Source organism: Ornithorhynchus anatinus, chromosome 19, assembly GCF_004115215.2.
Source record: "Ornithorhynchus anatinus isolate Pmale09 chromosome 19, mOrnAna1.pri.v4, whole genome shotgun sequence".
NCBI lineage: Eukaryota > Metazoa > Chordata > Mammalia > Monotremata > Ornithorhynchidae > Ornithorhynchus > Ornithorhynchus anatinus.
Genome location: NC_041746.1, coordinates 12,692,398 through 12,716,237, shown reverse-complemented (window position 1 = coordinate 12,716,237; position 23,840 = coordinate 12,692,398). Strand labels below are relative to the sequence as shown.

The window sequence follows — 23,840 nt, the reverse complement described above, 5'->3', positions numbered from 1 at the left end:
TTCCCCACCAAGATGCAATCATCTGTTTTTAAGCACAAGGAAATATAGGAAAAGAACATTAAAGTATTTTAACCCCCCCCCCCCACATCATAAAGAGTTGATGAAACCAACTGGCAGAGCAAAATAAACAGTGAAAGCTGAGCGCCATTAGTCACACACCCCATTGTGTCCTAATACTGCAGGAGGCTTCGCACAGTGGTGAACTCCTCCACCATATGTGCTGCAATACCTAAGCCCAGCAGGGTAAGGAGGGGATGAATTTTGCATTTATCCAGTAGAGTTCTCTGACAGGTGGCTTGAAGACCATGAAATCTGGGCTAGTGCAGGTAAATGGGAATTAATAGAATATTAGACCTTAATCCTCTTACCTTATAATTACCCCAGTGCTTTGCATATACTAAGTGCTTAATACCATAATTAAAGGATCCTAAAATATTACAAAGTCCTAGTCTTCAGCCTAAACTATCCCACAGATGGTCAAGAAATTATTAGTAGTATACGTAATTATGCTAGTATTTAACACTCCTATATGCCAAGCACTGTCCTAAGCACTGGAGTAGATCAAGTGTATTTATTGAGCATTTACTGGGTGCAGAGCACTGTATTAAGTACTTGGGAGAGTACAACACAACTATATGACACATTCCCTGCCCACAATGAGCTTTCAGTCTGCAGTGTAGATACAAAATGAACATGCTTGCACACAGTACCTGTCCCACATGGGGCTCACACTTTAAGTGGGAAGGATGACAAGTACTGAATCCTCATTTTACAAATGAGGAAACTGAGGCACAGAGAACTTAAGTGACTTGCCAGGATTAGAACCCAGGTCCTCCGCCTCCCAGGCCCATACTCCTTCCACCAGGCCCCACTGCTTCCCTTTCATTTTATATGTCTAAATTGTTAGTTGTCTCTAATCACTTTCTGTGGCTGAAATTTAAGCCCATTTCCTCTCAAAGTCCTCTTTGAAGATGGCACAGCTCCTTGTAATAAATCAGAAAAATTTAAGTCCTGATCCATAAGGTGAAGTCCTAAGGCAGCATGGCTCAGTGGAAAGAGCACGGGCTTTGGAGTCAGAGGTCATGAGTTTGAATCCCAGCTCTGCCACTTGTCAGCTGTGTGACTGTGGGCAAGTCACTTAACTTCTCTGGGCCTCAGTTACCTCATCTGCAAAATGGGGATTAAGACTGTGAGCCCCACTTGGGACAACCTGATTCCCTTGTGTCTACCCAGCACTTAGAACAGTGCTCTGCACATAGTAAGCGCTTAACAAATACCAACATTATCATAAGGCACAAAACAATTGGGTGTAAAGAAACAAGTCTCTACAAATAAAAGTACTGAGCAGGATACTGATTTATCAGTCAGTGAGAGACTTTATTAGAATCTAGTAAACGTCTAATCTTTAAAAATGGCATTTGTTAAGCATTTACTATGTGCCAGGTACTGTACTAAGTACTGGGGTAGATACAAGGCAGTCAGGTTGGACACAGTCCATGCCCCGCATGGGGCTCACAGTTTTAATCCCCATTTTACAGATGACATAACTGAGTCCCAAAGATGTTAAGTGATTGCCCAAGGTCAGAAAGCAGACAAGTGGCAGAGCTGAGATTAGAACCCAGGTCCTCTGATTCCCAGGGCCATGTTCTTTGCAATAGGTCATACTGCTTCTCAATCCCTCGTCATCTCCGATTTTCTTTATTTAATATTTGTGCCTGCTTGGCACCAGTGCCCTGCCATAAACATGATTAATTATTTCACTCCCAGGTACCTATTGTTTCCCACTCCACCACCTGTTCCACCAGGCCATTTCCTTCCAGGTGGTCTCAAGCCCATGGCCCAACATTTCCACCACACACCCCCAATTCCAGACCTGCTCAATATTCTGATCTTTTTCCAATGGCCCTCTCAGGCCTGGCCCTTCTCCAGATTTTCCTGGCCAACTCAGCCTCTTCCTGGTAGTCAGTACGCCGGAGGTACTATGGGCACCACAGCACAGCTAGTTTCAGGTTTCGGCAGGTGCTCTCCTAAGGTCTCAGCCAGTTCATAGGTTTGGGTCTGTAGCACCATGACATGTTAGCACTAGGGACTAGGCTGCAGTCACTTGAATCTTAAATAGGCTTTGAATGAAAAATGATGGCACGCACTTGGCAATGTGGGGCACCCTTGCCTGCTTCTTCTCTTGCTGTACTGGCTGCCCCAGCAGGACCCTAACTAGCAAGGACTACAGAGTGTGAATAGTGCTCTACAGACCACCAGCAATTCCTTTGTGCAGGTTCTCAATCCATCATTTGCTTTATCGATCACTTGCTATTTGCAGAGCACTCAATGGACACAGCACTTGGGAGTGTAAAATAGAGTTGGTCGCCACAATCCTTGCCCACAAGTTTACAGTCTCTTCGTGACTTGACCAACAGGCATCACTTGTTTAAGACAGGAGACTCCAACATTACCACATGATAAGCACTGTCCTATATGCTTTGGGGAGCTTCCCCTAAAATGTCTTGAGCTGCCTTCCCATTTAGCCAGCCTAACAATACCCACCTCAGTGTCACTCAGAGCACGGGAACACAAAGAGCTGGCTACAGCACTAAACTCACAAGCTAATAGATAAGATAGCTATAAGGAAGAATTTTAGTGCTTAGAACAGTGCTTGGTACACAGTAAGGGTGTAACTTATACTATAAATTTTTTTTTAAATCCTGACTTTCAGGGCAAGTTACCACAATATACATTAGAGGTCTCGATGCTTTGAAGGATTGAAAAGCAACTGCCCTGGTGATTTAGTCATTTGCCAGCCTGGAGCACAGGCATTCTACATACAGCCATATAGCAATGGAATAACTGCCTCGGAACGGAGGCTCCAGGAATGCTGCTATAAAACAGAGGGAGAAAAGAAAATAACAGCAGGAACTGCAAGTTGCAAAGGCAATTGTGCAATGAGACAATCTTTTAGTGCATCCTATGCGAAAGGGGCCATCTGTCACCCAGAGGAGATATCTGTTGCACTGATAAAATTCTCCCCATCAATAGTGTCATCTTCAAATCCAAAGGACAGCTCTATATACTACTATTCCTTGCCAGTGTTGGTGAGAGCTTTGATAATAAATGAAGAAGCTTGGGGCAGTCTGAACATTCAGGGCTCTCAACCATATAACTGGTTAGAAAACCAGAGAAAGAATTTCACTTTTTTAAACATTAGTTTATCTCCATATTAAACAGCAACATCCTTCTCCTTGTAAACCAGTAATGAATCAGTTTGGAGAAACATTGACTTGGGTATCAACTAATGGGAGTCCCAAGCTCTAATGGTGTCACCAATGACATCATGACTCTATGGAGCCACACTAAGCCCAGCCTCAAGAATTTTCTGTAGAGTTGGAAATTCAGTGTGAAGACATTGCAGCAGAGCACCAGTCGACTTGCTTCCTAGCAAATAATTGTTCCTTTTATATCTCTTTCAAAAAACTGCACGAATTTTCACTTCTGGGCAGAGGAAGAAGAAATGTAGGAAAGGAGGGGAAACATGATGTATTTTTATTTGGGCAAATATCATGCCCTGATATCTGAAACATGCCCAGTTGATGCAGGCACACTGACCAGAGAGAAACTGGTTTCTGCAAAAAGAGAAGCACAAAGCCAAATAAAGGCAGCCCGGTGTGACAATCAATTTTGAAAAAAAAAAAAAGTTCTCTTCAGGGAGAAATAACCCCAGAAGACAACTAGGAGTCTCCCTCTTCCTCTAGAACATTGTCATTATGGTCAACTAGGCAGAGGTGGCTCCAGACATTTTGGTATTCTGTGACAAAGGAAGGGATACCGAAGATAACTGAACCTCGAGGTAAGAAACAGAAGTCAGAAAAAGAAAAGAGATGCCTTTAGCCAAATGGTGCCCTAGGCAATTGTCTAAGGTAGAGCCAACGCTGTGGATGCACCACCCCCACTTCAGCTTGCAAGGGGGCGAGGGTGGCTGGTGTGTGCCAGAAATCTCAGAATGACTGTGGGAGTGAAGTAAGAGTCTGCAAAAAGGAAGTGAAAATTCCACCTTCCCGCTCCAAGAATATCTGATGCTTGGATTCTGAAAGAGGAACAAGGAGCAAATCATTCAGATCACTTATTAAAGGAAGAGTAATGCACACATATGCATTTGATAACTCAGCTTATGACAACGGCTACCTTCAAGTGAGGCAGTCAGTCATTCCCAAAGGCCACCTGATATTCAGCTTAGCCAAATGGCCCACAGACACCCCAGAGGTCTCACCCTCATATGTTGTCACCAAAGCCCCTCTCTGCATTACTCTTTGATAGTAAGCCTCTGGAGGACAAGGACCAATGCATGATTCTTTCCCATGAATTGTTTTCCCCAGTGCTTTACACAGAGTAGACATTTTTAAAATATAACTTAACTCTTCTGCCGTCAATATCTCACTCTCCCCACAATCTTTCACAAGACTTCTCTCTACAGCTCTGTGGCTAAGGCATCCAGGCTAGACTCACTAATGAGAGAATCAAACGCAGGTCACTGTGTGTTGCCCCTTACAGAGCTGAGGTTGGAAAGTAACCATAGCCACCAATACTAAATGAGGGCAAGAAAATCTCCTCAGCACAAGGTCATGTGAAAGATGCAATAGGGTGGCTAGTGCCATTGGCTAGATAATTAGGGAGATTATGTGCTAAGAATGGTGACTTTTGGGTTGCTTGAAGGAATCTGAGCGAGTTACTCACAGTATTTTAAATATCAACTGTAAAGTGCTGACTGAGGTGAGGCATGGAGATCAGATCACTGGGGTGCAGTGAAAGCAAGTAGAGTGCCCAGTGTGACAATCAATTTTGGAAAAAAACAAATGTTCTCTTCAGGGAGAAATAACCCCAGAATAAGACCAAGAGTCTCTCTTTTCCTCTAGAAAATTATCATTTTGGTCAGAACACAAGCCTGAGAGGCAGAGGACCTGGGTTTTCTAATCCAGGTCTACTAATTTTCTGTGTGTGACCTTGGGCAAGACACTTTACTTCTCTGGGCCTCTGATAATTCATCTGTAATATGGGGATTAAATGAGTCCCATGTGGGACACTGGATTGTGTCCAACCTGATTATCTTGTATCTACCTCAGTGTTTAGTACATCACCTGTTACATAGTAGTCAGTTAAATGCATTTTTAAAAAAAGCAAAGAAATGGAGTACAGTCCTGTCACATGCCAAGGAGGGTCCTGCAGTGTCCTCACTAGGTTACAGAACTAGGCAACTGTAAGTGAGGGCTCTTTATTTGAGGGAGCTGCATCATTAACAGAGTTGAATAATGTGAGATCTAGCGTGCACAGGTCCTGGGGCTGGAGGTTGATGCTGCCTTCCCTTCTGTTTTGTGCTTTCAGATTAAGAAACTAGTGTCAGACCACTGCATTTTGTAAGATAAATCAGTCTCACTCTGTGTAGAACACTGTACTAACGCCTGGGAGAGTACAAGTCAGATACAATTCCTAGCCAAAGACAATAAATCCCAAAGTCCCAAAAATGGATCATTGAGAGCAGAGGAGCTACTATGGAATTGTGGCTAAAAATGAAGGGGGATGAGAACAAGAGCAGAGGAAACAGAGATGAGAGAGAAGGAGAGAAGAAAAGAACAGGGAAGAAGGGTGAGAAATAAAGGGAAGCAGCATAATGACAAGTCAGGACAACGAAGAGTTACAGACTCCTTTATGTCAGGGGCCATGTCTTCTATTTCCTCAAGTATTTAGTAAGGTGCTCTGTATATAGTAGGTGCTTAATAAATGCCACTGAATGATAGTAAGGGAAGAGAGGTGGAAAGAAAGGAGAGGGGAGGCAATAGAAAAAAGAGGTAGAGAGAAAGAGAGGAAGGGGAGAGGGTGCAGAATTATTTTCTGGCCTTTCCTTTATTGGAGGCAGACTACATATCAAACAGTAAGCAAGGTGGAAAGAGAAGATAGCTGGGTCATTCACTTACAGGGTCTGTGGAGATTCACTCAGCTTGGCAGAAGCAGAGCAATGGACCTTTTCAAACTTTTTTTCCCCAACTCTCTGGCACTAAAGTCATATATTTGAATTCAGTTGGCAAAATGCAGTGAAGTGGATGAGATATGTGATTACTGGCTTATAAAATGCTGGTCAGGCCCCAGTGTCCTAATCCTCATGTTTCAACTTGGTAAAATGGGAAAACTAGCACTGACCTACACTCAATGTTTGGAGTAATTCATGCACAGCACCTCAGTCACATCAGCCTAAAACCCACTCTTAGCACTTGGGTATTTTATTCCTGCCCTCAGAACTCAGATATACTTTAATCATATTGTCTTGATTTATTTCTGGTTTGATGATCATCAGACCACAGTCCAAATGGGATACTGTGGAGAGCCAGGGACCTGCCCAGATCTGGCAGGTCAAGCTTTATGCCAGCATGACCAAGCCCCAGGGATCCGCAGAATCCCAGGCCATCCTAAGCCTGGACAGGGCTCTGTTAAGGAACATAAAATTCTGAACTACTGCTGAGATGAGAAGAGAGTTTAAAAGGTATTTAGGAACATTCTGCATTAGCCACCCAACACCCTATAGCTAGCTACCCTCACATCACATACAGCTGATCTCTGTGTCCTGCTAAAATATTTGGTGACTATGAAGGACAGCTATTGAGGCCAAAGACAAATTTCATGAACTTTGTCAGAATCAAAGCAAGCTAGTCTATCAAAGATAATAAGTGCCATCTAAATTCCTTTACAATCCACTGAAAAAAAGAAAGTAAACTCCAGAGAGAGGAATAGCAGATAGCACAGCACATCTGTCTCAGCAGAAAGAAAACTTAATTTTTCCCCTGTGAAAACAGAGTATTGACCCTGCAGAGTGCTGTGTTTAGCTCTAGAACCACTTGAACTTTCAGATCTCTTCCTCTAAGGAATCTCAGTCTTTGGTCTCAAATTTCTCCAAAGATATTCGGGTATCAGGTTGGACCCTTTACCAAAGTCAAATATACAAATATATATTCCATTTTGAGCTATATCAGTCTACGTGCAGCCCTGCTTTTGGCCTTGATCTGCTGTTGGTGAAATGGCATGCTGGTGCTCTCTTGTAACTGGAGGTCATATGTTTTCTGTATTCTCATGGTGATTGCAATGAGAATCCTGAGACAGGCGGGGCCTGGTGAATCTACTGTTTTGATTCACATCAAGGGTGCAGTGAGATTCACGTGACTCAGTCTTGCCTGGTTGGCCTGTCCAAATGATTCCCTAAGTGGCTCGGCAGCCCACATTGAAAAGACGAAGCTTCTATAATACCAGCCACGAAAACCTAAAATCGCAAAAGATGTGTACGCACCTGCGCCATATAGTAGACTCTCTGATAGCTGTGTCTTACACTCGGATCACGTAACCCAAGCATCTTGTACAAAACTGTTCAACCAGGTAGAGCTCAGGAAAGGCCAAGATGGACAGTTCCGGTTCTTTTCTCAATCTGCCTGGTGGCCAAGTTGTTCTGATTTTGAGAAATCTAAAGCGATGAAACCTCTCTCATTGCTAAATAAGCCCTCCTGTTGTGGTCGACACCCTTGGCTTTCCCTGAGGGCTAAGCTTAAAAGTGAAATGAAATCCTTGGTCTTCTCCGCAGCCCTGGATCATCTCGTCAACAACAATGTTTACTGAGCACCTACTGCAAGCAGAGCATTGTACTAAGTGCTTGGGAAATATAAAACAGACGTAGAAGATGAGGTTGCTGCCTCTGAGGAGTTTGTAATCTAACTGGGGAGACAGTAAGCATAAAATGACACTTCTTTCAGATACCTGCTCTGAGTAGGTCTTGCTTTTTCAAAAAAAAAAAGTGTTTTCTTGGAGGCCACTTATAATCCCTTGCCAAAGTATAATCCCAGGAAAAGTACGGCTCACAATGGAGGAAAATATTCCTTTATCTCAGGGGTTTAAAACAAAATCATTTAAATACTTACTATTCTTTTTGTACATCAAGATTTCAAAAGAATTCATCTCATAGTTCTCAAACGTTTGCCGCACCTTCTCAACTGTGTCTTTGTCAGTCAGCTCCCCATACATAAAACTGCAAAGAAATGACGACACATGTTAGGATCAGACAGTGACTTCGGGGGTTGTTGCGAGGACTTTCTGAAATTGCGCTGGTCGGAGGGTAATCTTGTATTTTAAATTTTGGACCCAAAGCAGGTATAGTCCTATGGATCAAAAGCCAGAACAAATGCTTTTCTTCTTTCCAACCCTGGCCAGTTATTTAACAGGAGAAGCTTTCTTCTCACATACCTGCAGGTGCTGCTTTTTTGCATAACCTCTGCTCTGTGATATCCTGAGAGTTTGCAGAATCCATCATTGCTGTAGACAATCGGCCAGTCCACTATCTGAGCATTGCCCAGTACAAAATTAGTATCTGTTTGAGAGAACACAAAAGAGTTCAGGTGGTTACACATTTTTTTTTAATGGATTATTGAACCTGCTCATGACAGTTTTCCTCAACCCTACACACTCATGAAGTTTCTAACAAAAACTGCATCACTTGTATTTGAACACTTACTGTGTGCATTATATTGGGAGAGCACAATATAATGGAGTTAGTAGATATGTTCCTTGTCCACAATGAGCTTACAGTCTAGATGATGACACAAGATATTAATACAAATAAACAAAAAAATGTACATAAGTGGGTGGGGCTGAGGGAGGGGTGAATAAAGGCTGCAAATCCTAGTGCAAAGGTGACAACACAAGACATTGGGAAGAGAGGAAATGAGGGCTTAGTCGGGGGAGACCTCTTAGAGAAGATGTGCTTTTAATAAGGTTATAAGCTTTTTGATTAGTATATACCTACCATAAAAGGCAATGAGCACCTGAATTTACGATAGAAGCTGGGATGAGAACCCAGGTCCTCTGACTCCCAGGCGTGTCCACTAGGCCATGCTGCTCCTCAGCTCGGCCTCAGAAAATGCCCAAGTCCCAGATGCTCAATCAGACATTCAGAACATCTCATCATCTTTTAAAACTGGTCTTTTTCCCTCGATCTTATCTCCATCCGTAAGGGACAGTCAGACAGGAGAGGAGTGCCATCAGATCCCTTGCCCTCTGAAAACTGGTAGGGCCACAGACAAATTGAAGGGTGAAGGGAAAGCTGCAGCCACAGTACTGTTACCAGGATAAGAGAATAGAAGAAGCAAGTCTGTTCCTGATATCTTCATGCAGGTTGATTCCCTTCTCCGCCACATCGTAATTTGGAATCACAGGCTCCAAGCACCAAGAGGAACCTAGGCAGATCGATCCCTCTGCCCAGGCGAGATCTAATCCAATCCATCCTAGACAGATGAGACTATCTCATTTATAAAGACCTAAATGCATGGGGTTGGTTCCAGCATGTTGCTGGTATGCAAGAAAGGTCCGATTCTCCTCTGAATTTGATGTAGTAATACACTCTAGTTTTAACACCTATCCGCTGTGGCTGGTGCATTTAAAGGATCAGTGTTTACAAATGGCCACACAACTAAAGAGGCAACATTACTGACCACAAAGCAAGTCAAATTCTCCGATTCACTCCAGGGGAATTAATTCCCTGGGGTTAGGACTGCATCAGTCCATTTTCCCAGAAAAATCTGTCTATATTTGAGAGACCCCAAACCAACCCCTAGTCTCACAACTGATCGTGTGTTTTATTTCTATAGCACTTTCCCAAGCACTTAAAGTATAGCACTGCACTCACCAGGCCCTCAACAAACATCATTACTACTACAACGCGTGCTGAATGAATTACCCCAAAGCTACAGGTTCTGAAGCTCAGCTTCTTAATAAGCTCCCCCTGAAGACCACTTTCCACTGGAGTAAACCACACGTACCAGCAGACATTGTTTGCACTTCAGGAAACTCATAAAAGGAGCCACTGGCACTCACAGAATCCAGATGAGATACGGTCATAATCACAATCATCAAAAAAAAATTTCTTCAGGGCCCTCTGTGTGCTAAGCCCTGTACTCTCCAATTAGCCATCCTAAAAAGTACCTTCACTGCTGACACTTTTACATTCTGGGAGCTGGTTAAGGATTTGTTTTTACTGTTCAATGAAGCATATCTGGGGGACTCAGTTGTTCTGGCTATTATTTATTCATTGGTTCCCAGCTGAAGGTTTGTAGCAGGAGCCATTGTAACAAGTGATTGCCTAAATTCTGGCGTATCCCTCCAGATATTTTGACATTGAGCTCATAGCTGAAATCTTCACTCAATTAGGTAAGGTTTCCTAGCCCTGACCTTTTCTGCCCACAAAGTTTTCCCCAGGCTCACTAGATCAACTCACTCAAGGGATTTAAGGAAGGTTTCGAAAGCTTATTCTGAAAGTTGTGGATGAGCCAAACTACACTACAGGGGTACAGACATGTCAAATGCTGCCTTCTAAGCCTACTATTTGCACATAAAGCATAATACAAAAGCATTCTAAAAGGGAATTATTTGAAAATTGCATTTCATCATAATTACTGCAAGTAACAAAGGAGAAACTAACTAAAGCAACAGCTTGGAAAGTAACTGAGCAATTACACAAATAAAAGCCACTTCAGGCAGCAGCTCACACAAAAATCTACCGCTCCAAGCCAACGTGAATTATTTTATAGTACTATAGTAAATATTTCACAATCTATTTCTAACAGTTAGAGCGACTGAACTAAATTGGCAACACCTCGCCTAAAGACAAAACCATGACACTTTATTTTTGCTGTTATGGGTGGATAAGAGTAATAGCAGTCAAATGATTTCAAATCAAGTTTCTACTTGGCCCACTCACTTTTGTACAGCACTTTTTGTAAATTTCAGAGAAATGGAAAGAATGAAGAAGTTGTCATGTATTGTAAATGAGAGTTGTGGACCAGCATTTTTTATTTGTCTTTGAGATAATGCCCACACTGAGGGTGTTAGAGGAAAAAAACCCACAAACTTTGAAGCAGATGAGGAATCAATAAGTTCTTGATTCATACAAACTGTATAAAGATCAACTAAGGGATAAAACATTAAAATGATCAGAACAAGAATTTTTTCAGTAATAAACTCATGGGTTGAACTAGAGTTCCAATCTTAAAACTTGCTGAAACAAGATAAACTCCAATGCATCATTATACTAAAAATGATGATGGCATTTATGCTAAGGACTGAGGTAGATACAGGTTAATCAGATGGGACAGTCCCTATCCACACAAGGCTTACCCTCTAAGAGAGAGGGAGACAAGTACTTCATTCCCCATTTTACAACTGAGGAAAGGAGGCACAGAGCAGTAAAGTCATTTGTCCAAGTTACACAGCAGATGAGTGGGGAAGCTGGGACTAGAACTCAAGTCTCCTGACTTCCAGTCCCTTGCTCTTTAACTCCTTGTTCTGTCGCAGGCCTTAAGAAGAAATGAAATACATTTTTATTAAAGCCGTACCTTAAAGAGGGAAAAAAAACACACAAACCTTCTAGAACAAATACCCAAACCAGGGGGGAAAGAGAAATAGCAGCAGCTTATAAACTATGGCTAGTAGTTGCCACTTGGGAGCCAGACTATGGCCAGCACACTCCCCAGGGTGGGTTTTAGAAATGTACTGCTTATACCTGAACTCTACTATTGGCAGGCAAGAAGAAGCAAAGTTAGGAAATAGGCTTTGAAAAAGCTCTTCAAATTCCCTCAAGCTTGCTTGCTAGCCTTTCCAAACTTTTTCAAACCACTGGCAGTTTAATTTGGAGGAGAAGAGAAGTCCATCTAATGGTCAACACAATAAACCTCCAGAAATCTTGGTGTCAGATAAGGCAGTAAAAATCGGCAAACTGACCCAAGTGAAAATTCAGCCACCCTACTTTTGCAGTAGAGCTAAGGTATATAGAGAACTAGTGGAGAGGGGCCAGAGATAATTATATTAGACCAAAGGAAAAGATCTTCCTGATGGTAAAGGTGATTAAACACTGGGACAGGACATCAAGGGAGGTTGTGGAATTTCCATTCTGGGAGTGTTTTAAGAATAGGCTAGAGAGCAATCTGTTTTTGACAATCTAGGTACAATGCTGTCTGGAGGCAGGGGACTACAGTATATGAACTTTTCAAGTCCCCTTGAAGCTCTAGAATTCAATGAACTGCTAAATATGTAAGCAGTAGAAACTGAGGCTGAGCTAAAACAGCCATCAGAGCTACCTGGCCAAAACAGAGGAAAAGACTGATGCCCAAAGCACCCCATAAATTATGTCAACTCTTCCTTTGACTTCCATAGTGAAAAATCAGATCACAAGGAATTTTCAGAACTCACAGTCAACCGAAGTCAGATTCTTGAAAGAATTAGATCTGTTGAAGCAATCTCACTCTACAGGCTAGCAAATCTGCAAGGGCTGAAGCTCTCCACCAAAAATCATTTATGCTTTCTGTTTACCTGTAATCTCTCACCTGCTGTCTATCAGATCCTGTTTATAAAAATAAATGCTTTTTTCAAAGCTTTCATTGACCTCTGCATCTGCCCCTTTCCACATAATTCAGCTTAACAAGCCAGATAAATGCATTGTTCATCCAGGCTTTAATAATTTCCCATCATATTTGAGGGTGACAGCCCATTGTCAAGCATTTTTGCATCTACTTGGCTGCCTTTTGAGCACAAGATTTTCCCAAAATTGTTTATTCATAGACCTCACTGATTTTTACATATCTGGTATAGAGTCAGTTGTATTAATTGAGCACTTACTGTGTGCAGAGCACTGTACTAAATGCTTGGGAGAGTACAATGTAAGAGTCGGTAGACATATTCCCTGCCCACAACAAGCTTGTCTAGAATATAAATAATATAAATAAATTACAGACATTAATATAAATTACAGATATGTACACAAGTGCTGTGGAGCTGGGAAGGGAGAATAAAGAGAGCACATCAGGGTGAGACAGAAAGGAGTGTGGAAAAAAGGGAAATGAGGACTTAGGGAAGGCCTCTTGAAGGAGATGTGCCTTCAAGAAAGGTTTGAAGGTTGGGAGAGTAATTGCCGGATATGAAAAGGGTGTCCCAGGGAAGGGCAGAAAGTGGGTGAGAGGATGGCAGTGAGATAGACAAGACTGAAGTACAGTGAGTAGGTTGGCATTTGAGGAGCAAATTATGCTGGCTGGGTGTTAGTAGGAGAGCAGCGAGGTGAGGTAGGAGGGGGCAAGGTGATTGAGTCAAGCAGGCTGGGTCTGGACATGCAAATAATGTGGATAATTCATGGTAGATTTCAAGCAGATGAGTTACATTGTCTTGAAATTTCCAAACAATTACCAAGATATTTTGCATGGACAACTATTTGCTCTGTGCACACATTAAACATCAGCCACTCCTGCCTAAGATTAACCCAATCCTTCAGAATATTCAATTTTCTCCAACTCCTGTTTAATATTAAATCGGATTGTTTTTTTCACTTTGTGAGCAATTTACTGACACAAGGGTAATAAACGGCATGGAAAGCAATAAACTCTGTGGAGCCTGGGCTAATTTGGATTACAATTCCTTCCCCTTCTTGGGGGATTTAAGTATTTTAACAAATTTTGTTTTATAAATACTGTCAAGACTCACATCACCAAACAGCCAAAACATAACCCATGCCTCTATCCTGTTTGCTAAGTGATTATACCAACAACCTGAGCCAATTTCATTTTAAACAAAAACACAGCTGAACTAGTAATCTGTAATTTACATCTGTCTCCATAGCTGTCCTTCGTTTTCAAAGGTGATGCTACTGATGGTGAGACACTCACTACTTGTGAAAGTGTGGCTGCTGCACCAGAAGGCACTGGGTTACATCCCCCTAGGAGAGGCCCACCTACATGAATTTTGACTTATTTTTTCAGGTTGCATGAGGTTTCTTCAACACTAAAAACAAAAGCAGCACAGCCTAGAGAAACAGCACGGTTTACAGAAAGAGCATGGGCCTAGGAGTCAGAGAAACTGGGTTCTAATCCTGGCTCCGCCAGTTGCCTGCTCTGTGACCTTGGACAAATCACTTAACTTCCTTGGACCTTAGTTTCCTCATCTGTAAAATGGGGATTAAATACCTGCTCTCCCTCCTAGACTGTGAGCACTACATGGGACAGGGGCTGTGGCTGATCTAATTTCTCTCCCAGGGCTTAATACAATGCTTGGTATATAGCAAGCGCTTAAACATTATCACATCCCAATCAGAAACGTTTGACCAAAATTCTGGGAGCTCAAACTGGGACGGGGTGAGGGTTACTGGGGCAGATCCAAAAGGCGGGAAAGGGTGGTGGAGAGGGGCGGTCAGAAAGGGAGAGATGGCAGAGGAAGCACACACTCATGCATATAAACCATACTCATTAAGCTGCTTTTTTGATCAGCTAGACCCCAATCCTCCCTTCTTTGGCAGCAACTATGGGATCCAACTGAGCCCAAGCAGGCCTGCAACCGTGTCTCGAATAGGCTCCGGTAGCCACAATTCAAGTGGCCCCTCCCAGCCCCACAGGCCCGACACAAGATCCCAACCAGCAGCTGCGGCTCAATCAGGCCCAGGCCTGCAACCATTGGTCCTAGAAACACCCACAGCAACCACACAGTTCCCGCCCCATTAGAAACTTCCAGGAAATGGCACGGAAGTAGTGGTGGTGGGGATGGAAGCAGTGAGACGGTGGAGGAAATAAGAGGTGGAAGAGAAGGCTTGGAAGCTTTTTCCTCCAATTACTCGCTCTCACCGCCTCAATCGCCAGAGCCTCTGCTGGCTCTCCCAACACCCAGCTGAAATCAGGACTCTTCAATCCAGTAATTCTTCCAGTCATTTCTCCAGTGGCAGGAAAGGGTACCAAATTTTGGACCAGTCTCACCTAATAGCTCACCCATTTTCAAACCTTCCAAAGAGAGGTTTCTTTTACTTTGTTTTTTTTAAATTATTTTTCCAGGATCTAAAACAGCTGCTTTTATCCAGGCAAACTTCCCACTTGTTTTGAGGGTATGTTGTCTATGTGATGACTGCAGAACCGATCCTCTCCATTCTAGATATATCTAAAATACCGCCCTTATGGTTTCTAATAGCGTTCAACTCCAGGGTGCTCCCAGCACCCATAACACTAAATCAGAGACGTTAAACAGCTATAATAGCGCACTCTGGCAAGTGGGCTTTGGGCTGTTATCACAAAGGTAAAATACTGCCCTTCATTTAAATACATCTAGTTTCTCTGCTCGAATCTGCCAGTCAAGACATAGGATTATGGCTAGAGGCCAAAATGGCTGATGCTGTGTTGTAATACCACCTTATTGTGTTCCAAAGGGAAATTATGTTACTTGGGGAAAACAACGATATGCCGTTGGCATTATCAACCAGCTACCCATTTATTCCTCCAACTCTTACTGCTCAGATTAACTGTAGCAGGAGGCTTCAGCCCCCATTCGAACCCTTTCCTTCTCCGTTCTTTCTCCACTCCTTTTTTGACCCTTTCAACTTCTAAAGTCAGCAAGAACATACAGATGTTCAACCATGCTAAGAGCACACTCCTTCTCATGATTGAGTGATTCGATAGGAGAAAGATACTGGAGACACAAGCAGGGTCAAACATACGTCCTGTTTGAGTTCTTAATATGGAATTATGCAAAGAGCTTGACAAACAACTGAAAATACTGCAGATGGTTCAATTGGATGGACAATTGGTTCTCTGTTGCCGAATTGTACATTCCAAGCGCTTAGTACAGTGTTCTGCACATAGTAAGCGCTCAATAAATACTACTGAATGAATTGGTAGAGTCAAGGAATGAGATCTAACCTTGGTGGGCCTGGATAAGGCACTTTATATGTCTGTACCTGTTTCCTTAGAACAAAAATGGGGATAACATGAACTTGGCTTTCAGAATTGGTATAAGGAATAATTAAGGAAATTATATGAGCATCTTTTTCAAAGATTAAGTACTATTTAAATGTTTAACAACAAACCATTATTATGCAATGGAACAGATGATATCAAGAAAGATGAATTCTCAACATCTTGGGGGGGGACAGTAAAACACTTTCAGTACATGCAGTTCAAATTTTAAAAGTCTGGAAAAGTGATTTGGGTCTGAGAACTCTCACTGGTAATAATCCCTTTATAATCTGGAATTTTACTCCCATTTGAACATGTAATTTTCAAACATTATGCACTCCCCAGGAATGCATTTTTTAACTGAAATCAAGTGTTGTAATTGGGGCTGAATTTAAAATATCGGTTTGAAAAGTGGATCACTTATTCCATTAGTACTGTGAAGGCTTATGGTTAAGAAATGGCATGGAGCATACAGAATCCCCTGAACGATCTGTTCTGTTGAACTGCTTTCTCCTTGCCATCCTCAGAGATCGCCTCAGGGACATAAACAACAGGTCCGTTCTTAAAATTTCTATACCTTCATGGGAGCCTTTGCTAGTGTCTACACCATTCACCCTCTCAGTCTCATTTCAGGATAGATGTCTTCCCGATTAGGATTCAGAGGAGCCCAGCAATAAGGAAGGAATAGATCCAAAAAGCTGCTCAGTGATTGGATAATAGCCCCTCCCACCTATTTTAACATTTTGCTAATGTTGGATCTTCAACTTCCTGATTGATATTAAAAGCTGGTTATTCCCAATTTTCATAGCATTTCATGTTCAAGTAATCACAGTATCAAGGGTCTTTTTGTTGTGAGCAAAGAACGTATCTGCCCCTCTATGTATTATACTCTCCCAAGAGCTTAGTACAGTGCTCTGCATGTAGTAAGTGCTCAATGATTACCATTGATGATGAAAGAAGCCCAAGAAATAATCTCCACCTGGTAGTTAGAAACACACACACAAAAACCAACTCGTGTGCTTTTTTCAAAGAAATGATTTAGGGTTTCTAGGGAAACACTAATACAAGTAGGAAGATTTGCAGACTAACCCTTTACAGTTTGTTGTGAAAGTTATGATCCATTTTCAATACTGTTTATCAAAGAACAATAGTGCACAGAATAAGTAGTTTTTTTTCAAATATATAAACTGTTTAACACTATCCCTGAAATTCCTTCATTTAACGCTTGGGATCTCACAAGTCTATTAAATCTCCAATGTCTTGATATTTACTAAAGACCTAATTTTCAGAACTTGCTTCTCAATTCATTAATTCATTTATTCAAACGTATTTGAGCGTTTACTGTGTGCAAAGCACTGTACTAAGCACTTGGGAGAGTACAACATAAATGAATTACTAAATTAAAAATCATGTTCATCTCGACTAGATCTAGGGGCTCCGGCACCTCTCAAAATGCACTTAAAGCCTTCCTCCATCTCTGCTCATTTTCAATTTTGACGAATGGCTTATTTGTTCTGGGTTTAAGTAACCATCCGCCTGGGCGGCGCTTAGTCTAGCGTCTGGCACATGGTAAGCGCTTACCATAACTATTACGACTATTACTAGTTTTCTTTTGAAATGCCATGGCTCAAATTACTCGGGGCTTTGGCCCAAGAAAGGTCCAGGCCACGCTGCCGCAGAGTGTCACCGGTGAACTTCACATCTGAAGCGGCCTTGCTTCTGCACTAGGCCAGGTGTATTTTCCTTCTTCAATCTTCCTCTGTCAGGGGACCAAATTGCTTACTTTCAGGCTGGGGAGAGGATGGAGACGAGTTGAGTGTGGTGCTGGTCCTGATCAGAGAGCGCATCCCGCTAGGGAAACCACAAGTGAGCTATGATTCACCTGTGTCCCTGCTCCCTCCGACCAGGCTCCGGACCCGGGCCCCAAGCGGCTCCCGATCCCGGGGACGGGATTCTGGATCCATCCCGACCGAGAAGGGCAGAGGGCTCGTCCTCTCCCCTTGGGAAGCTGCGACGACCGAGAGCAAGGTGGAGGAGAGCCAAAGCCAGGGGGTGCAAACCCCTTAGACGGAGGGCAGAATGCTACTTCACACACTACTTTCCGAGTGGGTTGGAAGCAGGATCGGGGGGTCCTGGGGGTTCCTGGATGAATGAGGCTCGCCCCTCGGGGGTCCGGGAAGACCCGCTCCCGCCCCTTCTCGGCCCGCTTCGTCCCCCGAGCTCTGCTGCATTCAGTCGGAGGGACGGTGGGACGCAGAGAGAGGGGTTTCGGCCACAGCCCATCAGCGACCACAACTAGAGTAATAAGAACACACACCAAAAAATAAAAAAGAAGAAGAAAAAGGCATCTCTTACCATTGGATCTTCGGACAATGTTCTCCAGAAACGTGTTCTGCGGGGCCACCAGCCCCCTCCGGCCCCCGGCCATCGTCATGTTGGCCGCAGGTCCGGGGCGGCTTGGGCCGGGGGAGGAGAAGAAGAGAGGAAGGGCGGCGAGGGAAGGGAGTGTTGGATGTCTGATGTGGGCTGGGGGAGCGGGGGGCGTTTATTGAGGAGTCAGGGCTGCGGGAGGCTGGGCACCGCTGGTGCGCACCGTCCCCGCTCGGAGCGCCCCATGGGCCCCGTTCTGCCTTTGCAGCAGCGGCGGGGGCAGCTCGAATGCCGTCCTTGGCTGTCCGGGGGGCTGGCGGGCTCCCTCCTCGCCGCCTCGCAATGCACGTTGTTGTTGTTGCTGCTGCTGCTGCTGCTGCTCTTGCTGCTCTTGCAGCTGCTGCTGCAGCAGTAACCGGGCACCGGGGCGCTCCCCCTCCCCGAGGGCGCCCTCTGGCGGCCACCGGCTTTCTGGAGCGGAGGGAGCGGGGGCGGAGGGCGCGGCGGGCCCCGGCCCATCTTAGGCTGCAGCGCCACCGTCTGGGCACGGAGGGGAAGGTGCTCGGCGGGGCCACCTGCGCCAACCGGCTCCCGCCCCAGAGTCCGGGCTGGGGAGTCACAGGTCATGGGTTCGAATCCCACCTCTGCCACTTGTCAGCTGGGTGACTATGGGCAAGTCACTTCACTTCTCTGGGCCTCAGTTCCCTCATCTGTCAAATGGGGATTAACCGTGGGCCTCACGGGGGACAACCTGATCACCCTGTATCTCCCCTAGCGCTTAGAACAGCGCTCTGCACATAGTTAGCGCTTAACAAATACCAACGTTATTAGTATTACTATGTGCAGAGCACTGTACTGAGCGCTTATCAGCTGGGTGACTTTGGGCAAGTCACTAAACCGCATGGCTCGGTGGAAAGAGCACGGGCTTAGGAGTCAGAGGTCAGAATGTTGGTATTTGTTCAGTGCTTGCTATGTGTCAACCACTGTTCTAAGCGCTGGGGTAGGTACAGGGTCATCAGGTTGTCCCACTTGAAGCTCACAGTTTTAATCCCCATTTTACAGATGAGGTAGCTGAGGCACAGAGAAGTGAAGAGACTTGCCCACAGTCACACAGCTGACAAGTGGTGGAGCCAGGATTCAAACCCATGACCTCTGACTCCCAAGACCAGCTTCTTTCCACTGAGATTCTCATCCTGGCCCAGCCTCCTGTCAGCTGGGTGACTTGGGGCAAGTCACTTCACTTCTCGGTGCCTCAGTTGCCTCATCTGGAAAATGGGGATGAAGACGGTGAGCCTCACGTGGGGCAACCAGATTACCTTGTATCTGCCCCAGCGCTTAGAATGGTGCTTGGTAAGCACTGAACAAATACCAACATTATTATTCACTTCTCTGGGCCTCAGTTCCCTCATCTGGAAAATGGGGCTTAAGACTGTGAGCCCCACGAGGGACAACCTGATCACCTTGTATCCCTCCCCAGCGCTTAGAAGAGTGCTTGGCACATAGTAAGCGCTTAACAAATGCTGTCATTATTATTTCCTTTCGTCCTGCCCCGATACCTCCCGTCTACGAAGGGCCGGGCAACATGAGCTGCTGCGCAGAGGGATGGGGAGTAGACTTGCAAAGCAAGATGCAGCTGTCTCTGGGATGGTATATATTCAGGGAGTGCCCTTACTAAGAGCTCATGGATGACTGACTTACCCCAACGCCAGAAATGATGCTACTGCTTGGGCAAACCGCCCACGGCCCTGGGATAGAAAGAATTAGCTTCCCCTGAGCTTCTGCCGAAATAGCAGCACAGTTCTGGTTGCAGCTGCTCTCCTGGATGAGAGGGGTTCCACACCTGGTACGGCCAGGTGCCCGGCAGAGACCACGTTTAACTTCCAAGCTCCAAAACACTCGGTGTGGCTTCCTTCCTTCCCAAGAACTGAGGTGACCTCCCCCAGTTCCCAAACTCTTGCTCCTCACTGCAAAACCACTGCAGAACTGGCAGGGAGAGAGGGCACCGAGCAGTTGCCCAGGCCTGGTGGAGGAAGGACACAGAAAGTGGGTCTGAACCAACCTTTCCTACCTCCTGGGGATAGAAAATTGGATCAGGATTGGGGCCAGTTTTCTTCTAAAGGGTAAAATCATGCAGTTTGCATGGTCTAATGGGGAAAAAAAATGTGCCTGGGAGGACCCACTCTGTATCCTGGCCAAGTCACTTCACTTCTCTATGCCTCAGTTTACTAGACTGCAAAATGGGGGTTCAGTAGCTTTTCAACCTCCCTCCTGTAAGCCCCATGTGGGACGGGGACTGAATCAGATCTGATTAAATTGAATCTACCCCCAGTGCCTGCACACAGTAAGTGCTTAACAAATGCCATTTAAAACAAAAAAAAATCTGCCATGCAGCCCACAGGCACCTCCACCCTAGCGGGCCCATCACTCGGTCTCCACCTTGGGGACCACGGGCTGCATCAGCAACGGGACAAAGAAGTCTCCTGGTGTTGGTATCCCTGATCTGCTCCTCAAACACCTCCCTCCTCTCCCCATAAATTTTGCAGCCCATGGCCAGCACTTGGCCCAAAGGGAGATTCAGCAGCACAAGCCTCCGCTCAAAGAGAACAAGGGTCACAGACTTCCTTGAACGGTCATCAACTTCAGAACTAGGCTGAGTATTCATCAGTAAACTGGGGAGTTTTAATCCACTGAGGTTTTTCAGGTTCTTCAAATTTAAAAATCTCAGTGGGGAATGGAAAAACATTTTTATTCCAGATCCTATAAATCCCATCCTATAAAATCCTAACTTCCCCTCACCCAGTGTGTGCTGCTCTTAACTACCTCCATTTTAAAACTGCCTGCCATTCAAACAGTTGATGGAATTTACTGAGAGCCAATTGTGTGAGCACTGTACTCTGTCATGGGAGAGTAAAACAGAATTAGTACACTTGTTCCCTGCCTAACAGGGGTGACAGGTACAATGGTACAAGTATATACTCACATAATTGCCCCACTGATATTTGAGGAGAAATAAAAGATTTTTGCACTACATAATCAAAATTGGTGTCAAGTACCTGAGGGTACTTAATTCATTAAGACAGCTATTGGCAAGGGTAGTCTGCAAGTATGCAATAATGTAAGTGAGGGTAGTTAATTCATTAAGACTGCCCCATGGGCCAGGGTAGGAGTGAGCACAGGTCAAAGTAGGTAAGGGAAGTTGATTAAACGAAACTGCCCTGTGGCCAGAATAGGAGGTGTAGGTTAGGGGAGTTAATTGAGTGCTTATTGTATGCAGCGTTCGAGAGAGGGCAATAAAAGTAAGGGAAGCAGTTTCAAGGATCCTTATGCTTTCCTCCTTTTTTTCTTCTATTCCCTTACTGTAATTACCCCATCCTTGTTTTGGAGTTACAGAAATTATGAAAAGAGTGGGACTATTAGATAAATAATACAGTATATTACAGAGAGGGAGAAGCAATAATCGTATATAAGATATGAACTTCTATATTTTTGGAGGCCAAGTGCTTAGACCTGGAAGGAAGTACTGAGCATACATGTAGTGGGGGTATAAAATAGGGAGACTGGATACTGAAAGGACCTAAGAGCATGAGTTGGAGTTTTGTAGAAGAAGAGGGTTGATTGTGTGCCTTAAAGCAAATGGCCAAGAATTTCTACTCGATGCAGAGAAAAATGGGTGACTCTCTGAGATAGTTGAGAAGTGGGAAGAAGTGTGCAGAATGATTATTTTAGAAAAGCTACCTGGGCAGTAGGGGGAAGTATTGCAGAGAGAGGGGAGAGATTGGAGGCCAGGAAATCAGCAAAGAGGCTGATGCAATAGCAAAGCTGGACTATGACAAGTGTCTGACCATTGTGGTGGCTGTTTGGAGAGGAAGGGGTGGATACTGGAAAAGTTGTGGGAGGAAAAACTGACAGAATTTGGGACATACTGAATATGGGGATTGAAAAAGAGGGAAGAGTCAAGGATAATGCCAAGTTACGGGCTTCACAGTTCAGGGAAGATGGTGGTGGTAACTAGTGTGTGATAGAAAGTTAGGTGGAAGAGAGGATTTGTGAGGGAAGGTGATTGGATTAAAAGGCAAAGAATAGCAGCTGACAGTCATAGTATCGAATAGGCTCTAGGCAAGTTTTACATTAAGGATGATAGGCAGTCTTTATTAGACAATACCCGGTAAATACGTTAAAACTCCCTACGATTCTTGCTCTAATTTCATGCCCGGCACAATTATTTATTCACAACACAAGAGTGCTCTTCCAAACATCATTGCTTGAGCCCTGGCTCCACCTAGTGGCCTTTCGTTTTGTACCACATGGTAGAGCGCTCTGCACACAGTAAGCGCTCAGTAAATATGAATGAATGAATGAATGAATGAATGAATGAATGAATGAATGAATGAATGAATGAATAAACACCACTCCCGGCCACTGAGAGCTCACCTCCTCCAGGAGGCCTTCCCAGACTGAGCCCCGCTTTCCCTCTGCCCCCCTCCACCCTCTGCTCTTCCCCTCCCCTCAGCACTGTGCTCATTTGTATATATTAATTACCTTATTTATTTTGTTAATGAGATGTACACCCCCTTGATTCTATTTATCTTGATGATGTCTTGTTTTCATTTTGTTCTGTTTTGCTCTGCTGTCTGTCTCCCCCGTTTAGACTGTGAGCCTGTCACTGGGCAGGGATTGTCTCTGTTGCCAAATTGTACATTCCAAGCGCTTAGTACAGTGCTCTGCACATAGTAAGTGCTCAAAAAAATAAAAATGCTATTGAATGAACAATGACCATTTAGTCTGAAACGCATTATCAACTTCTAGTCACCATCCTAATTTTCAGACTAGGTGCAAGTCTCTTAACTCTATGGCATCTAAGTGCAGATGAATTGGGGATAAAGAAATCTCCTGTGACAACATTAAGTAATATCATATTTCACATTTTGGGATGAGATGAAAAGGAAAGAGTCTGAAGAAAATGTGGCATAAAGTGCATGTGACTTCTCAAATATGAAGTTCCCTTTTCCTATTAAGGAAAAAAGAAAACACATGACATTTATTTTGATCAGTCACTTAATGGAGAGAGATGGTGACTTCATTTTGAATGACTTGTAGAACTATCAGAGTTGAAAACGTATTTAAGCTGCCTTTAAATGCATGCAATGGCATATTTTACTCAGTGACTCACATTTCTATGACATCAGACATGAAGCTGCCTGAAAGATTTTTAATTAATTGCCACCAAACTCCCATAAATAAGAAGGGGGCAAACTTTTGAGAAATATTTGATATTCACTCCACTGCCAACCCCACAGCACTTATGTACACTTCTTCAAATTGTATAATATAAATTATTTATTCATATTGTCTGTCTCTCCCTCAAGACTGTAAGCTCATTATGGGCGGAGGAACATGTCTGCTAATTCTGTTCATTCAATCATTCGATCGTATTTATTGAGCACTTACTGTGTGCAGTACTCTCCCAAGCACTTAGTACTGTGCTCTGCACAGAGTTAGTGCTCAATAAATAGCATTGACTGATAGATTATAGAGCTTGAAGCCTAAAGTATGAAAGAGGGTCACCTATCGAATCAGAGTACCAGGCCATATCAAACATAACCATCACCCAACTAGGAACTAAAGGGATCCTCAATAATCAGAAACATTAAAGGTTTGAAACAATGATACATTAAATCACCCCAGATATCAACAACAGAT

At 44.0% G+C, this 23,840-nt stretch overlaps 1 protein-coding gene across 2 annotated transcripts in view; it reads right to left on the bottom strand.

The window, feature by feature from the left end:
- The window catches only part of KCNH1 (potassium voltage-gated channel subfamily H member 1), a 257,772-nt gene that overhangs the window by 207,262 nt on the left and 26,670 nt on the right, over positions 1 to 23,840 (bottom strand). Inside the window, exons 1-3 of one of the 2 annotated variants that reach the window (XM_039914812.1) lie at positions 18,126 to 18,511; positions 8,266 to 8,389; positions 7,944 to 8,050 (exon numbers count right to left, since the gene is read on the bottom strand). In XM_039914812.1, coding sequence (XP_039770746.1) covers positions 7,944 to 8,050; positions 8,266 to 8,389; positions 18,126 to 18,204 — 310 coding nt within the window. In that variant the 5' untranslated portion in view covers positions 18,205 to 18,511. Of the gene's footprint in view, positions 1 to 7,943; positions 8,051 to 8,265; positions 8,390 to 18,125; positions 18,512 to 23,840 lie in introns of those variants that run through there. The other variant, XM_039914813.1, reaches the window with a different exon arrangement.